The 18,233-nt window shown below is 38.8% G+C and overlaps 1 protein-coding gene across 2 annotated transcripts in view; it reads left to right on the top strand.

The window, feature by feature from the left end:
- The first annotated feature begins 1,512 nt into the window (after positions 1–1,512).
- The window catches only part of BBOX1 (gamma-butyrobetaine hydroxylase 1), a 60,115-nt gene continuing 43,394 nt past the window's right edge, over positions 1,513–18,233 (top strand). Inside the window, exons 1-3 of one of the 2 annotated variants that reach the window (XM_057747327.1) lie at positions 1,513–1,680; positions 7,040–7,293; positions 8,612–8,726. In XM_057747327.1, the coding sequence (XP_057603310.1) occupies positions 7,075–7,293; positions 8,612–8,726 (334 nt within the window). In that variant the 5' untranslated portion in view covers positions 1,513–1,680; positions 7,040–7,074. Of the gene's footprint in view, positions 1,681–6,965; positions 7,294–8,611; positions 8,727–18,233 lie in introns of those variants that run through there. The other variant, XM_057747326.1, reaches the window with a different exon arrangement.

Genomic DNA, 18,233 nt, shown 5'->3' with positions numbered 1-18,233 from the left:
GAATTTACCTAATTTATTCCAGTAATTGTTACTAAAGCACAAAGTGTGAAATAAAAGCTGGTGGAGTGTATTTCTATTGGTACTATGTCACCTGAATGTTTAAAATATAATTAACTGGTTGCTTCTGGCATACATATCACTTCAGTTACTGTGGGCTTACAGTGCTGCCAACACTGATGCGGGCCCTCCAGGTACACACACCCTCCTCCCATACGTGGCAAACAAAACCTGCCTTATTTTCGCTGGACGCTGGGTGTCAGTCATTTGACCTGGAGACTTGGGGGAGGGAAGGAGGAAAATGGAGGAGGGGACCACAGATGAAGGGACACCGTTTAAATTTGACTGTGAAAGAGCTGACAGGGCATTATTAACGGAGGGGATGCTGCAGTTCTGAAAGGGGAAGTTGTCCTGAGCAAGAAACCATAGAGAAGGCCACGGAGAATGGATCTGCCTTCTTATTCTCTCTCCCTCTCTCTCTCTCTCTGTCTCTCTTTCTTTCTTCTTAGCTCTTTTGTGCCTGCCTGAGTCTCCCAGCTATGGGAGTCCTTCAGGCAAGAATCAACAAGTTGTGGGCTGAGGCTGTCTGGGTGTCTTCCTGGGAAGGGTGGTGTTTGGTGGGAGGAGGGCAGAGGGCTCACGAATCTCTTTCCTGGACTTTAGTTGCCACCTGCAGACTTTCTTTTAATGGATTCTGGACCCCATCAAGAACTAGGACTTGAGACGTGCCCACCAGCACCCCCTGCACTGGGCATGCCCCATCTGAATACCCAGCAGCCAAGCTCTGGGTCCCTGGCAGGCTGTCCACCCTGGCCTTTCCCTTTTGTTGCCCCAAGGGCTGTGTGTTGGCAGTCAAGTCACCGGGCAACCAGGTGCCTTCAAAAAGCCCCATGCTCTCTGGCCGCTACTGTTCCGTCCAGCCAAAGTGGCAGGGAAAGGAGGGCATCGGGCTCAGGGGTACCCATCCCAATCTTCGACCAGCCCCTGAGAATTAGTCAAGCTCCCTCCAAAGAGACTCGTGTAGAATATTCTCTGGGCACTGAGATACCACCTCATCTCTGCTCTGGTGGGAGCTGGTAGCTCCTCCCTGTTAAACATGCATCTCAGTGTCTTTTCTCCAAGTGAGTTTTGCAACAATAAAGCTGTTGCTGTGAACAGGTGGGACAGGAGTAAAGGAGTTCCTTCACTTGCTGCTGCTGGCTCAGGAGCAGAAGATAAAACAGGTGAGAACTGTTCTCTTTTATAAGGAAAGATTCTAACTAAGGCAATGTGTTGTGCTGAGTCCTGGGGTTTTGTGGTTTCAGGCACTAGCAGGAGTTAAAGTATTTTCTCTTTGTTACTGCTTCTCTTCTAGGCCATAAAAAGCTCTTTACTTTTTTTTTTTTAAACCTCCAAGCTCCCCTTAGGAGTTGCTACACCTTTAGATTGGGACATCCTTCCTCATTTGCAAACCTCAGCTGTGTCTGGGGGCAGGGCAGCAGTGGAGCTGCCAAGAGCAGAAAGAAAGTCTTCCAAGTCAGAGCACTACGTCGGACGGACGGAGGGAAACTGGGGACAGATCCATCTGGGAGGTGACGGGCACCAGGAGGCACCCTGCCCAAAGGACGGTGCAGATCAAAGCTGACGTTTTCTTTCCTTAGTAAATTTTGCATGGCTTGGCGTTTCATGCACATCTGAGAACAGGTATGATTGAGCTCCACTTTCCCTTATTTTGAAGAGCTTGTGGATTCGGGTCTACAGACTGGGGGTTGGGGGGAGCATCCAGTTAGAAATCCAGTCACGTATCTCACAGCCATGTGGGCTGAGATGGGGATGGACCATCAGGCATTTGGAATAGACTTGATTTTGGAATGCAGTGGATCTGATTGCTTCTTGGCAGCTCCCTTCTCCCAATTATGTTGGGCTTACTCTAGTAGTCAAATTACTTTGCAGTCCCTAAGCTGCTCCAGAAAGCATACAGAGGGGACAGAGAGGATACTGTCTAAAAAGTAGACTGGGTGATGGGGGAGGGAGGGTACTGGCTGGATTTTGGAAATGTTCACTAACCAATCCACAACCTAGCCCAAAGAAAGTGACTGTATACTACAGCTTGGCCCTTTGTTAAGCCCCCAAACTGAATGTAACACGCTTTTTTAGAATCCTGGTCAATTAAGGCTATTGTGCCCCCTTTCAATTTGTTTAGCTTCCTGAATATAGCTCAAGAAGACATATGACAGGTATTTTGAATTGATTTTATTTTAAAATATAGGATTTCTCATAACGAATATATGTTCTGGTTCAAAGGTTTAGAAACCTTCTTAAAATCTAGGCCCAGTATTCTGCTTTACCTTGGTAAACAAATGCATTGATAATTTGAGTTTCAATCTGAATGTAGTAATGCCACCAGGTTAAAGCTAAAATTTTCCTTTGTTTAATTTAGGAGGGAAGTGTTTGCATAAAATGTGATACTTTCAACAAGCGAGCAGTTTATTGTATGTCAATTATATCTCAATAAAATTATTTTTTAAGAGAAAAAAAAAAACAAGCAAGCGAGCAGGCAGAAGAGTAAACCTACTCAAGAGAATGGGCCGGTTTTACTAATGGCTTTATAGAATTCATTATTCCCATGAGAGTATATTCATGAATTATTAAGTAACTCAGCCACTTAGTAAATCAAGTTAGAGAAAAAAACAACAATTCCTGAAAGCTGAAAGGACTTAAGTAGCAAGTATAATGAGTAGAGTATGTATGTATTCAAACCATATTAAGGTTCACACACTACAAATGCAGTTTGGTCAACTTCTACCTTACCAAGTGGAAACTAATTGAGTTTTATGATTTAAAGGTTGATATATAAAATAATAATAATATTTGAAGCCTTTATGGTGTAATGTCTGGAAAACTTCTTCCTGTCCTCTCCTTTCAATGATGAAATGTCGGATGGTGAGGTCAACCAACAACCAATAATCTTGAGAGTTAGCTGCTATATTAATAGTAGCTTCTTGGTAAATTGAACTTATGGCGTGGAAAATTATTCAGCCATAGATTCTCCATGAGGTAGACCTGTGTAGTGGTCACAATTTCTATTTCGTCTGCCTTCAAGTCAGTTTCTTTACCTCTTGAAGCTCAAGATCATCTGTAGAAGGGAAATGATGGCACAGATCTCACAGTGTTTCCTGAAGGTTAAAGAAGGTTTATGCAATTGAAAGCATCATTAGAGCAGCTAGAACATAAAAAGTGCTAAATACATGGTTTTGTACGTATACCTCACATACCTACCCATACAATTTGCATATTTCTTGCATTTTGATCTTTTTTGATCCTAATACCTAAAAGCAGGAGGTTAAACACAGAGAATCCTGCTGTGTGACAGCAGGTCTGATGACTTACCTGAGGAAGAGAAGATAGACATTAATAGATCCTGACATTTGATAACATGAGTCCACTCTACCTGGTCTTGCATTATTAAAATAAGTCCCAAAATGATGGCCTTTTTTTTTGGAGGATGAGTAATCTAGTAGATGAATCAGCCTTGTGAGGTGTATATTAATCTCCAGCAATTTTAATTTGATATATAGTAACTATGCAGTTTCTTCATCAACTTCCTGAGAATCCTATCCAAAGCTATGATTCAAAGTAGTTGTAATTAGCATTTGGGGAATTTTGCACTCTTTTCTACAGAACCAGAAGTTATTCACTTTCTATGTGTGCACTGGACTGGCAGATCCAGGTTTGGGGCAACCTCTTCCACTAGTCAGCAGTATGTGCTTGAACAAATCACACCCAGCATCTCTGAGCTTCCATTTTCCTTGCATAAAAAAAGAGGCACTGAACCCAGTGATTTTGAAGATTGTTTCTCTCCAGCTCTGAGAGTTCTAGTTCTAAATTTCTTTTATTTCCAAGACCAGAACATAAAAGAAATTTCAGAGCTACTTTTTTAATTTTCCAAACCAGCTGACAAAATTTGAGTTTATAAAATTTTAAAGATGACAAAAATCACGCCCATGGCTTAAGTAAGGTAATCTCTAAAACAATTTAGTTATGCAAAACAGGAGACCCAAACACACTTCCATAACTCTGAAGGGGAAAAATATGGTAAGTGAGTTAGAAAGGAAAACAACAACAACAAACACACACACACATCAAGTGATGGGATGAAATTAAAAGAAATCTGTCCCATTAGAGAGTAATCCCCCCAAACCCAATCCAAAGTCTATTTTTCAGAATAAGTAAAACTACTTCCTCCCACCAAAATCAAGCTATTTCATAAACTAAATTATAATTGTGAGTAAAAAGAAGCAAAGTAAGTATGAAATAAACATTTTCATTTTATAGGATCTCTTTAATTCTCAGTGTGCAAAAAGGTCTCACTGAGAAATATAGATGTAGATGTAGATGCAGATAGGTAGCTAGGAGCATCACATTTTTTCTTCTTTTTCTTTTTCTCTTCAGAGAAACACAGTAGTTTATCAAATAAATGGTCATTACGCTTCAACAGGGCTCAATTTTAACAAGTCAAATTGAAAAACAGATTTCAACAAATCACACACACATACAAGCCTATATATTTTCAGAAGGAATCTGCTTTCAAGTCCTAATGATCCTTGGTGGGGTTTTTTCCTTTTTAAATTTTCACCCCATTTGCCCCAATACAGCTTTAAATAAATCAAGAAAAGTTAAAGAGGAAAACTATTTTCCCATTGCTCCCTGCTTTTGTTTGGATTACCATTTACATTTGTCATGAGGTTGAGAAAGGAATTGTAAAGTGTAGAAATAACCCACCAATTTCCTTCAGAGATACCCAAACAATTTAACTTCAGCAACACCGGGTCTTTCCAGTTCTTCCACCCTCTCCCAGGTGCCTCAGGCAGCCTCCATCAGCCACCCTTCTGACGTGGCCACTTCTCTCAGAATACCCTCTTCAGAACATCCATTTGTCCAAGAGGGCTTGTGGGGAAGAGTCTAAGTTTCCCCTAATCCTTGGAAATGAACTTTCCTTCTCCAATTCAAATTTGCTAGGTAGAAGAAGGAAAAAAAAGATAAAGAAAAAAGAGAAAGAAAGCTTAAGGCAGGTTAGTGTAATACTAGTGTTTGTTGGTACAGATATATCTATAGGTGTGATCACTTCAACAGTGAGTGGGACTTGGCCCAGTGCCATCGCTAAGTACAGAACAGTGTTTATTGTGGTAGAAGATACACCCTTCAAACAATGTATCCATTAAGATTCAATGTGTGAAATTTTGAGTTTTATAAAAATCCTTTCAACCAGAACATTTTCAAGCTCATTAATAAACATTTTATGTACAATGAGTTAAGCTTAAAATATACACCAATACATATGAAAGTTTGATGATAAAAATAAATAAGAAGGATTCATTTTCTTAATTGTCTTACTCCTTGGGAGAACTTAAAATGGTATCATCTGTTTCTTGATATTCCCCAGACTCTTTCTCCTGCTGCTTACTTGGGTAATTGCCATAGATTTTTCTCTGGACAGCGGTGGTTCCAGTTAAACTGGGATAATATAACCAGATCCTTAAATAGTATAGGACACGTAAGAACAAAAAGAGTAAATGGTGTAAATTTTTCTCTAGCTCAGAGGTTGGCAAATATTTTCTGTAAAAGGGCAGATGGTATATTTTTTGGCTCCGTAGGCTGTATACGTGTCCTGTCGCATGTTCTTGTATTTTTTCAAACCTTATCAGAATGTAAAAACTATTCTCACCTCATCGGCTGTACAAAAACATCTGGCCCACAGGCAGTGGTTTGCCTGTCCTCGATCAAGTTATGTAAGTCATGCTTTTACTATAGTAGATACAATCTTACTTAAATTCAGAATAGAGTTCTATTTTTTCTCCTCATACATAAAGCTAGAGTTATCATTCAAATATATATTAAATACTTTCTATGGGGCTGCTGCACTAGAGGATGTAAAGAGCACCATGAAGTTCCAGACGTCAAAAAAAAAGTGAGATAATTATGAAAGTAAACAAAAAATAAGGAGGCTGGGCACAAGTGGCATTGATAGTTGTCTGAGAGGCCGCAGGAGGTCTCCTTAATATGAGGAAGTCTTAAAGAATGTGATGCTGAATGCATATTGATTCTATCTTATTTTCCTTCCTCACTAATAAAACATTGATTTCTACAGAGCAAGCATGTAAACAGCTATGTCTCCCAGCTTCCCTTGTAGCTAAGGTTAGATTGTGATATAATTCTGGCCAAAGAAATATATTTGGAAGTTGCTGGATGGGAAACTGTTTAAGAATGAGGTAGACTTAACTGCCACATGATGTTTTCCCTTTTCCCTTCCTCCTCCCTGGAATGTAGATGTGGTATTGGCAATGGAGCAGTCATTTTGCAAACCTGAGGCAACAAGTAGAAGGATAAATTCTACGAGTAGCCTGGGCTCCCCATGGTTCTGTGAAATCACATTACCAGTACTGGACAGTCATGCTGGGACTTCCTTTTACACAAGAAAAATAAACTCCTTGCTTATTTAAGATTCTAAGATGATATCTGTATTATCTAGATACAGATAGGTTGGCTCATGAGAAGAGAAGTTTGTGAAAGGTCATCCCAACCAATGGGGACAGAGTGAGCCCACGAACTGAGATTTGAAAGCAAGGAGTTTGCACAAAAGAAAATATTTGGTTTGGCTGCAGCCAGTGTATTTGGGCATCAGTTAAAAGAGCACAGGTATGATTGTTACACTTTCAATTTGTGGAGGATTTTTCTCCCTTAAAAAAAATTCCAGACCTTTTATGCAAACATAAAAGTGCCTGTGTCATTGGTTCTGTAACTTACTATCTAAAATTGCTGTGAGAAATACAAGGAATTCTTTTCATCTGGATCCTGACTCAGCCCGTTTATCTTCTTTGCTTTTAGTCATTGTGTTTCTGTTTACAGTTCATGAAACCCTGTCATCAGAACAAAGGTCCCAGCAGTGATAAGTGAAACCGCATACTCAAGCAAATAGCAGAAGCCAGAGTCCATTTGACTTGTTAGAAGTCAAGTTCAGACCTGGTCTGCCTGCGAGTCTTTTAACACTGGTTTGTCATAGCAGGTAGCCGACAAGATTTTCCCCCAAGGACCAGAAGCATGCACTGTGCCATCCAAAAGGCAGAAGCGCTGGATGGGGCTCGTTTGATGCGAATCCTTTGGGAGGATGGTGCAGAGTCTGTCTACCCCGCCGTGTGGCTGAGGGACAACTGTCAGTGTCCTGACTGCTACCTGGATTCTGCAAAAGCACGGAAACTGCTCATCGAAGCTCTTGATGTGAACGTTGGTATCAAAGGCTTGACATTTGACAGAAAAAAGGTAACTATCTCTAAATTATCTCTCCCTTCTCTCTCAACTTAAGTAGAGGCACTAGTCTCTAATAATTTAAATAATGAATTATATTTTATTTGATCATGTTTGATTTATATATATGTGTATGTATTTGTGTATATATATACATAACCGTGTAAATATTTATAAATTATGTATAATTTATACATAAATTGTGTGTGTGTGTGTATAACCGTGATTGCATAGTGCTTGGTGCCAAGTCTGCCTGCTCACTAAATGGAAGCTTCTGCTATTATTATTACTATTTTTATTACTACTGCTATTATTTTTAATAAAAAGTACAGTGTTGCTCATTATTCCTTCAATGAGTGGCAGCCTTGAAGGCGCAATCAAACTATTTCTCTAATAAAAGGAATGCCCCGGGCCTCAGTTTACTCAGCTAGAAATGAGGGATACTAACAAAATTTGTTCCTAGAGATGACGTGAAGATTCAATGAGCTGACATGGGTAAAAAATGTTAGCGTGTGGCTGGCATATGGTGAACACTCCAAAACTTGCATTGATGAATACTTTTGGTCAAATGCGTGAGTAGATGTGTAAGGCTTTTTATAGGATTCCTAAGAGCATAGCTCTCAAAACCACAACCTAGATGTGGCGCCAGCCTGTGTTTCTCTCTTCCAGATTTGCCAGGATTGTTATCAGAAGAGCAAGCGTGACCAGCAAGGTCATGGTCTCCCACCCCTGTCTCCGTCTTGAATCAAGGACTTTACTCCCAGGGTTCACTGCTTGCTAGCTGTGGGACCTTAGACACGTTATTGCCTCTTACTTTTTACTTGCCTCATCTGAAAAATGTGAATGTTAGTTATAGCTTCTCCCTCAAGTTGTATGAGGACTAAGTGTGTTATATTTGTAGTGCTTATTGTACACTATGCACTCAAAAGGGGTATTATTCGTACCATTATTGTCTGCCTCCTCCTCCTCATTACTATTTCTGACACTCTTGGCAGAAATCTTAATTGATCTCTAACTTCAAGTCATCACAGAAAGTTTAGGGACCCCAGGTTTAAAAATATAGAACAAGAACTTCAGATCTAGCCAGGTTTTATTTCTTGTGTGATGTTTAAAGGGCCTCTGACTTCAGCTGTATCCCCTTGGCTTTCAGTTTCCTTCTTTTTCAAAAGCTTATTCTATGCCTGTGAGTATATAAGTTAACAAACAGAAAGAAAAGAAAGTAACTTGATTCCTTGATAACCTTAAATAACATTCAGAAACAGCAATACTGAAGAACCAAAGTACATAGAAGCATAATATATGTTTACATGATATTTGCTTTCTATATTATAAGGTTCATATCAAGTGGCCAAATGACCACTACAGTGAATATGAAGCTGATTGGCTGAAGAAAAGATGCTTTTCACAGCAGGCCAGAGAAAAACTCCAGAGAGAATTATTTTTGCCAGGTAACCTTGCTATGGTCTTCAATGTCCTTTAAAACTCAAACATAAGAAATTTGCTCAGAAGCAAATTAAAACCCTTGTGCTTTGGTTAAAATATTATTGTAATTTATGTGGAATGTTTAATGATTTACCAACACAGATCATGTAGGTAGAGATGGAAAGAAGCACAGAGCAGTTCTAAACATTCTAAAGAAACAGAAAGAAAAGAAATGCAGCATATTTGTGTCCTTGTCATCTAACAAAGAAACTGGCACACCGTAGCTGCTCTGTGAGCGTTGCCTGCAAAGGAGCAGGATGAACCAGAGGCAGACTTGCCCTTAATAATTTTATCTAAGGCCAGAACAACACAAAATCAGCAAGACAGAAATTCCTAATCTGGCATCCACAGATAAAATGATGTGATCCGTGAACCTCACTGAGTGATATACAGAACACTGAGTGTGCATGTGAGTGCGTGTGTCAGGCTTGTGCACAGCAAATTGCTTGTGGAGAGTTTATACGAGTCTCAAGGGAATCTGTGACCACAGAAACATTCCAAAAATCTCCAATAGACAGATTCGGTCGAAAAGGAAGACTTTATTCTTTTTTTTTTATATTTCCTTTCAGTCTTTTTTCTTTTTTTATTGAAGTATAGTTGATTTACAATGTTGTGTTAATTTTTACTGTACAGCAAAGTGATTCAGTTATATATTTATATACACACACACACATACATAAATATATACATTCTTTTTTATACTCTTTTCCATTATATTCTTTTTATGGTTTATCACAGGATATTGAATATATTTCCCTATGCTATATAGTATGGCCTTGTTGAATTAGTTTGCATCTGCTAACCCCAAACTCCCACTCCATCCTTCCTCCACACCCCTTCCCCTTTGGCAAATACAAGTCTGTTCACTATGAAGAATCCTTTCTTCTTTATCTGACAGACAAAATAAATACTTAATACAGATAGACCACTGCTGTTTAAATATGACTTTTGGGGGATACACAATTATACAGCTCAAACAGAGGTGCTGGGGAGAAGTGGGAAGTGTTAATACTTTGCTCTCTGTGTATTTTGAAGATTTGTGTCATAAGATGATGTTGGTCAAAGGCCCACAAATTCATGTTTTCAAATTGTGAAAACATGCCGATTCTTATGTATTTACTAGAATCTTGACTCCTACGAACACACTAACAAGGCACGTTTCCCTGAACATTCTTTTCCACTGTTAACTAGATATATTGGACTACTGTCCCTTTGGACAGCTGACCAGCCTTGTCAGCTTTTGTAACGTACCTCTTCTGGGAATTCTGTGTCATATGCCAAGATAGAGATTTTACCTTACTCCTTTTAAATCTGAAATTCTCAAACATGTGCAGTAACTCTGCATGGTTTTCAACGCTAGAGTTATAACAGTTTACTGGGTGTGGAGATGTTACTAATTCGCCAACTTGAACCCCACAGCTTCACCTTGTCCCATGGTTATCAACAGGGTACGACGTGGTCCCCTTGCTGTTCAAGCATAGGCCAGTCTTATCAAGAGCTAGCTTCCTGCAGTCTCTTAATCTCCCCATTCTGACAACTGACAAAGTTTTGCTCTAGTGCTTTCTGTCTAAACCACCAGGAATCCATTTTCCTCTTTATCTAGTCCAGCTAGCTGGTGGAATCCAGATGGTCATCCAGGGAAAGGTGTTTTTCCTACCTTCCCCCAATGAGTGCTTTGCTAGATTCTTCAAAGAGTCACCAATTACATAACTGAGTGGCAACTGTCTGGGTCAAATAGCAATATCACAAGTGTATTATTATTTTTTATTTATTTTAGATTTCTTCTGGTACTCAAAATATTTTTCCTTAACTCTGCCCTAATTTTGTAATCCTGTTGGATTTTACTTTAATTTCCTTCAAGTTCTTCTTTTGATGATTTCAGGGAATAAAAGCCAACTTTTTATTATTACAGCTTAAGCTTTTAAGCATTGTAAAAGTATATGACCACCCTACTCTATTACTATTTCTTGATGAGTACAGTTTTATAGCTTACATTTCTCAGTACTATCAGGGAGTAGCAGGATGGAAATGATACTACATTCAGTTAGACAGTGGAAAAAACTGGTCACACTGACAGGCTGCAATCGTGAATAATATAAGCAGCCCTGGCTGCTGTTTAGACAATGGAAACTATTCTAATGGTTTAAAACAAGATCAGATTTTGAAACTATATTCTCAAGCTATGCAATTGGTAGGTGAAAGAAGAAATTAATGGACCATTTTTGAAATATTGCTTCTATGGCTTTTTGCCTGTAGAATTTGACAACTTCTTTCACTGCCATTGCATATTTTCAAACATTCATACTCAGAACAGGTAAACAAACTCAGTTACACTTGTGAAAGAATTCTGTTTTCAGTCCTCAGTGGCAATGTTTCCTCTGCTGCTCTTTCCTTAAGAGTGAGGAAAGACTTTTAAAATCTGGTGTCAAGATGCAGATCACTTTTCCTTGATCTTCCCTTGGCACTAGATGTTGAACTCAAAAATAAAAAGACCATCAGCCAGAAAAAAACTCTGGTCATGGGACAGTCACAGCTGGAAAGAAGACATGGATAACAATCATTCCCTCATAAATTTCTATCCAATTGCACATGTATCAGGCACCTATCTTGTGCCGGAAACTGTAAGGAAATACCAAGTTTTAAAAAGACATGGATTCTGCCCTAGAGGATTTATCCAGTCTAGGAGGGAACACTAGCTGTGGAAAGAAACAAGTATAGTACATTAAGTACATGAAAGCGTGCGTAGAAGGTTAATTAGAGTGTAGAAGGACTCTGAAAAGACAAGGAAATGGGACTCAAATAAGAGCTAATCCTTGAGCTGGGTTTTGAAGGATCTGTTAGACAAAGACAGAAGGAAAGGAAATTCTTAACAGAGAAAAGGGCATGTGGAAAATCCAAGAAGTATGAAAGAGCAGGGTAGGTTTAGGAAACTGCAATTAGTTTAAAATATAGGTGAAGCTAAAATTGTTAGGCAACAAAGAAGGAAGTGGCTTAAGTGCCCTACTAAGAAGCTCAGCCCTAAACCCTTAGGCGAGGAAGTTCGCTCAGCATAGAGGTCAAGTATGTTTCCTTCCATTAGTTTCCCAGGCTGATTCTCTTCCCATAAGGCCAGAGGAATGAGTTTAAGGTCTTTCAAAGTTTAAGAAGAAGACTGTTTATTTTTTTTAAGATGCATTTTACATTTTCAGGGTTGTGTCTTTCTGATTTTTTACCAAATGCGTATAATTTCTCAAATGCCTACAAGTGTGAATGTTTCCTTAGCTTCCTTTTTCTCTTGATGTATTCTCCCCGCCTCCAGTGTAGCTCTTTGGTTCTTGGTTTGTACTTATCTTACTAAAGAAGGTGAATTGAAGAGTTCTGTGTTGCAGAAAGGTCATGGTCATCTGTGCTTGACAGATTGGGCTGGGGAGTGCCTGGGAAGAGGGTAACCACAGCATGGCCTAGGAATCATCCTGTAAGAGACATTAAGAACTTAAACTAGGGAAGTAGCAGAGAGGATATGGGTAAAATTTGTATTCAAGAGAAACATATGTTGACCTGGAGGACAGGAGGTTGCTGGCTCTCTAATCTCTACCAACTTAAAACCAGACTGTTGAAGCCTCACATGTGAATGTTTCCAAATAGGTGGATGAAACTGAAGACTTTAATAAAACATTGGAAATACAAAGATTTTTTTATGTAATTGTTTTTTAGCTTCCATGTGAAATTGATGTAATTATACACTCATTTTGGTGACTAACTTCAAGATGCAAAATTCCCAAAATAAAACTGATAAGACTAAAATGGAAAAAAAATCAATACATAGCATGATCTTATACGTATGAACCTAAATATCTGTTCTTCTTATTAACACTCAGTAGCAGAATGAATGCTTGTTTTCCTGTCTCTCCTTAAATTGGTACTGAAATGTTTGTATATTATTCTCTGACATCAATAATATTTGTTATTGCAAATTGAGATTTAAAAGGTAGTAATGTGAAGAAAATCTTTATTCCATAGAAGTGGTCTGCTCAGTTTTCTCAGCAATCCAGGGACTGAGTTCACTGCACAGTCAGAAAAGAATATTTCCCCGCTTTTCGATATGCCCCTCTTATAGCAGAGCAAGTCTTCACCTATGTGCTTTATCAGATTACAACCCTTCAGTCCAGAGCTATGATTCCCTTCTTTGTTTCAAAAGGAGCATGCCACAAGAAGGAGTGAAAACTCTCAAGCAGATATAAGGGCCCTCTAAGATCTCTGGGCCTTGCACATGGTGGGGAAAAAAAAAAAACAAAACATCTCCCCCTTTCTTACAGAGGGCCATATGTCTCCTTGAAGATGAAGCTTTCAATTATAGTGCAAAGAATAGAGTTGGTTTGGTACACAGGCTATTTTTACAGAAATTTTCCAAAAAAGAAAAAATCACTATCTTTTTTAAAAATTAACAAGTTAATGTACACAATAAACATGCCTAACTCCCATATAATAGTTCACCCATGTCCCTAAGCTTTGCCCCATCCTTCACCCATTCTTAAGCCCCCAGAGGTGGCAATCTGCAGTGCATGTCTGGGATGGAGTGAGGGTATTTGTTCCACATATTAATTGGTAATTATAAAAAGGACTGGGAGGTTGTTTCTTTCAAGCTGCCTTAGAATGTTCCAGCTGTATCAGAGCTGCCAGGTCAGAAGGGCTTCAGAAGAGCTCTGTTAAAACAGCTGCATCTGAGCAATCAAGCCACCATGTCACGTACCCAAATGCATTCCCTTCCCAAGAAAGACCTTATAAAAATTCCTTCCCTGAGGTCATCCAGGCTCACACTCTCTGATGCACAGGTGGGAAAATGATTCAAAGTCCTCATATGTTTAAGAAGCAAGTCTCTGTTCTGTTTTGCCTGCCATAAGTGAAATGAACCTATTGACTTTCAGAGAAATGTCTTTGGGGTTTTGATGAAATGAATACAGGTATCTTAGATGCTTGTGAGTTTACAACTGCATATTTTGCTTCACTTTTTCTCTGTGCCACAGTGATGTCTTCCAACGTGTCTTGTTCTTTTCTGAATTACGTCTCATTTGTTATCCCACTCAGTTTCTGCATTGTACTTGGTAAACGTGGGCATGAGGTCTAAAGGGTCTAATATCCCTCCATGGACTGTGAGTCAGTGAGTCCAAAATGGGAGATTCACAGCCTGAAAAGTACCCTGCAGTGCTGTGTACCCAGCAGAGGCTCCAAATCTAGAGGTTGTTCCCACAGCCATCTGCCTAGTTTTTGCTTCCACTTGTAAACTCTAGGTCAGATCCTTTTTCTTTTGCCTTTTCTCATCTCCATCCTACTTCCAGCTAGGAAATACATAACTATCTACTCAGAGAAAAGTGTCAATATTAAAGATAAGTCTATTTTACAACTAGATACATTACAGAAATACTGGGGGGAAAAAAGGCGTGTGCACTACATCTATTACTTTTTAAAACTTTTAGGTAAGAAACATTAATTATATTCTTTTTTAAAAATCATTTTTTATTACTCAGCATCATAAAACAAAGTATCATATCATTATCCAATGTTAGTGTGAAATAGTATTTTGAAAAGCTGGTGTCTTCAAAAGCTCCTATCTTTAAAAGCCTTGAAAAAGCCTGAGGATATTTTTGAGAACCTAAAGCAAATCTATTGTAAGCAAGAATTATTACACACTATTTCGTTTTCATATTTTTTCAGTATACTTACCACATCAAAAATTAAGAAAAAATATACTAACTTGTCTTATTCTTGGAAAAGTTATTTTCCAGAGTTACACTAAAGTAAATTTATTTCTTTTCCTTTTTATTTTCAAACAAGGTAGAATGGGCTTTTTTCAGTGAGTGAAAATCTTCCATTTCTCACAAACAAGACTTACTTTTTCTTACAGCCCAGGAATAAGTTTTATAACATTGGCAATTGGGCTGCAAATTTAGAATTTATAAATTTAGAAAATTCCAAAGTGTGGCAATTTCAAGAAGTAAAGTTGGATTGCTTTATATGCTGGCTTCACTTTTACCAAACCTACACATAAGTTAAAATTTAGCTTGCCATTTTTGCTAGTGCCTACACATCAGGAGATTCACTAACCAAAAAAAAAAAAAGACAACTGATTAAAAAACGATTGTTCTCACTTCTGGTTCTACTTTGTTCTTCAAGATGGCAGAATACGGCAGAGTAACTATAGTTTTGGGATAGTAGATATCTTCATCATACTTAAATTTCTTCCTTAAGATTCCAGTCCCAAACTTTCAAACATGCCCATGGAAAAAAAAATGATTTTTAATTTCTTTTTAAATTTCTCTATCCCTGTAGGAAAAAAATGATTTTTAAAAAGAATTTTGATGTTGCTATTTACCCATTCTGTTGATTTGCCTAATATTTAGCCGAGCAAAATAGATAAAAAAAAATTTTAATCACTACTCCATTCTCTAACTTTATTCTTTTCCTCAAAATTCTGTATTTTTCTCAACTTGTAACTTTGCTCTTAATCAAAAGAGCAATATAGCACTGAAAATAAAAGTGCTCTTGAACCTAGGTCTTGCTAGGCTTGTGATCTTGAGCAATTTACTTAAGCTTTCTATGCCCTCAAATCTTTATCTGCAGGATAGAAATGGTACCTGGTACCTACTTACCGCCTTGAGTAGCATCATGGGAAGAGAAAAACAATGTTGCACTTTACATATTAACTCGCTTCATCTTCACAAGGTTCCGTTGAAAGCAGTTGTAAATAACTGTAGAGAACAGCCTTAAGAGGCTTCTTGACCCACTTTAACAGTATATCAATTTACAAAATAAGAAAAAAAATGTACAATCCTATTAGTAAAATTCTTCCTCCTTTTTTTCCATCAGCTGTCAAGCTTCCATGCATATTGCCTGTTTGCCCAGAGAAGACTGACATTCCAAAGGTTTTAGTGGGGGAAATTTGTACAGATTGTCCTTCTTGCCAACAACTTAGTTGAAGCCTTTTATTATCTCACATTGAATTACTGGAATGACATGGCCTCTGTGTTCACTCCCAGCTTGCACAGCTCTGCAGGGTAATCTTCCTGATGTCCGCCATCATCCCTCTTCCCCCCAGCTCTGGTGTTTCACTGCAACACATTAAAGTCCAAAGTCTTCCCTGGAACTTTTTAATCATCCCACATGTGGATTCTTACTTTTGTCCAAACTCTGCTAGTTTCCCAGATCACTTATTCTATTCTTTCTGTCTGGCCAAACTTCACCTCTCTATCCTGCAAGGTCCAATTCACATCCCAAAGAAGCCCTTTACGAACAGTTCTCACCTATATTTATATTTATCCCTATGTCAAACTACAAAATACAGACCAGAAAGAAAGCAAGCCCAGGAAATGGACATAATTTCACTGGTAACACTGAAATGCAAGGCTATAATATAACAATGGAAGCATATATATTTTTCCAAAAGAATTCTGTTAGAATTTGTTAAGAGAGAAAGTGAAAGAATGTGGACTGCCAAGAATGCGCTTCCCCCATGAAACAACAGTGTTGTGAAAGGAGAATGGCTTTGGGGTCAGCAGAGGGGCTTTGACTTTCTGCTCTGTGAACTTGACTTAGTGTCATAAATGATCTGACTCTCACTTTTTCCATGTGTAAAAGAGGCAGTGCCTCTCAGCTCTGGGATGTGAAGAATAAATGGAAAAATGTAAGTACTGTGTTTAGCTTAGCGCCTGGCACACTGTGGATGCTCAGACCCTATTAGGTCCTTTCCCTCCCCTTCTCCTTCTACTTACAGAGCCATGAACGTAGCAGAGGCATAGTAAAGAGCACTTAGGTGAGGACAGGAGAGAGAAACAACCGTGGCATGAGCACGTCTTAGGCATGAGTTCCCCTTACTTGAAGAATAATCATGTTATAATCTCGGTTGAACACTTGAGAGTGACTCAGAGGTGAATTATTGCCACAAAAAGGATTTTAGTCATTCAGACATTGGTTTGAAGTCTAGGCCAAATTGTTATCTACCTGACAGATAGTTTCCTTTAAATAATACTAAGGAAGGCAATGAAAAGACTGGTCAACTATGATCCTGATTCCAGTCAGGGCTGGAAAAATGTTTACTGAAGCTGGGATGATCAGCAAACTTGGGGAAGAGTGGTGTGTCGTCTACTAGTTAGTTAAGGATCGCTACAGATAAAAACACCAGCACTCAGTAGATGTATTCCATGTGCAAACCTAGATACTTGGATGAAAAACATTCCAGACCCATCTAGATACAGTCTCATAAACATATAATATGAGATAATATCAATAAGGAAGATAGAGGAAAGGTATCTAAAGAGAACAATGTGCTCATACAAGGAGGAAGCAGTCTCTAAGCTCTGACTTCAGTGGGGCATGATGCAAATTTCTAGCCCAGAATAAACTGACCAAGCACGATATATGAGCGACAACCAAAAAGGAGATTTGTAAAGTGATTTACTTGGAGCAATGAGAAAAAATGAGGAAAACCAGAGGAAAGGTGAATCCTCTGATGGGAGCACCTGGTCTTAGAGAATCCTGCTTCACACACAGTCTTTCCCACCTTGGTTGATGACAACTTCATCTCTCAGGCAGCAAGATCATCCTAGACCCCTCATTATCTCTTATACTTCACACCCAATGTGTCAAGAAAATCTACTAGCCCTATTACCAAAACAATCCAGAATCCAACCACATCTCACTACCTCCACCACCGACCCTCTGTCTGAACTACCAACATCGTAGGCCCTCTTCCCTGCCCCCACCTCTTCACCTACTTCTTTGCCAGTCTTCCTTCTTCATATTTTTAAAGCATTGCTGTATGCCAGGCACTGAGCTCAAAGTATTGCTCTATTGAATCCTAGCAACAACTTTACAAAGGCAACATTATTGTAAGCATTTTACACACGAGGAAAATGAGGCTGATAAAATTAAGTAACTAGTCCAAAATCAAAGAGACAAAGAAGTAGCAGAGCCAAGATTTAACTGAAGAGCATCTGCTGAATGCCTTTCTCTCATCCTCGCCCTCTTTTACGTGCTCGCAGCAATTTTTGCTGGCTTCTCCTTCTGTGTCACTGCAACTATTGCATTGAAGGGTCAGTGTCAGTGTATTTGACTGCCTTCCCTGTTAGATAATTGGAGTCCAGAGAAATAACTAATATTAGTAACAGGTACCATTTATCAAACATCTTGCATGCATTATAATTTATTTAGCAAGTATTTAATGAGTGTCAGCTATGTACCGCACGCTGTTCTAGGTACTGGGGATGCAGTAATGAACAAAAGATTCTGTCCCTGGGGAATTTACATTTTGGTAGAGAGAGAGATCACAAAATTTAAAAATTTATCTACAACATATCAAGCGGTGATAAGGACTTGGACACAGGCAGGTTGGTCGATGTGGTGATGGGGTGTATGGAAATCTCTTCTGAGTCCTTCTAATTTTTTACTGAAATAGGAAGCAAAGCTGTCAGCTAAGTATGAGTAGGGGGAGAAAGTGTGGA

The sequence above is a fragment of the Hippopotamus amphibius genome, chromosome 9 (assembly GCF_030028045.1).
Source record: "Hippopotamus amphibius kiboko isolate mHipAmp2 chromosome 9, mHipAmp2.hap2, whole genome shotgun sequence".
NCBI lineage: Eukaryota > Metazoa > Chordata > Mammalia > Artiodactyla > Hippopotamidae > Hippopotamus > Hippopotamus amphibius.
This window is presented reverse-complemented; position numbering and strand designations above follow the sequence as displayed.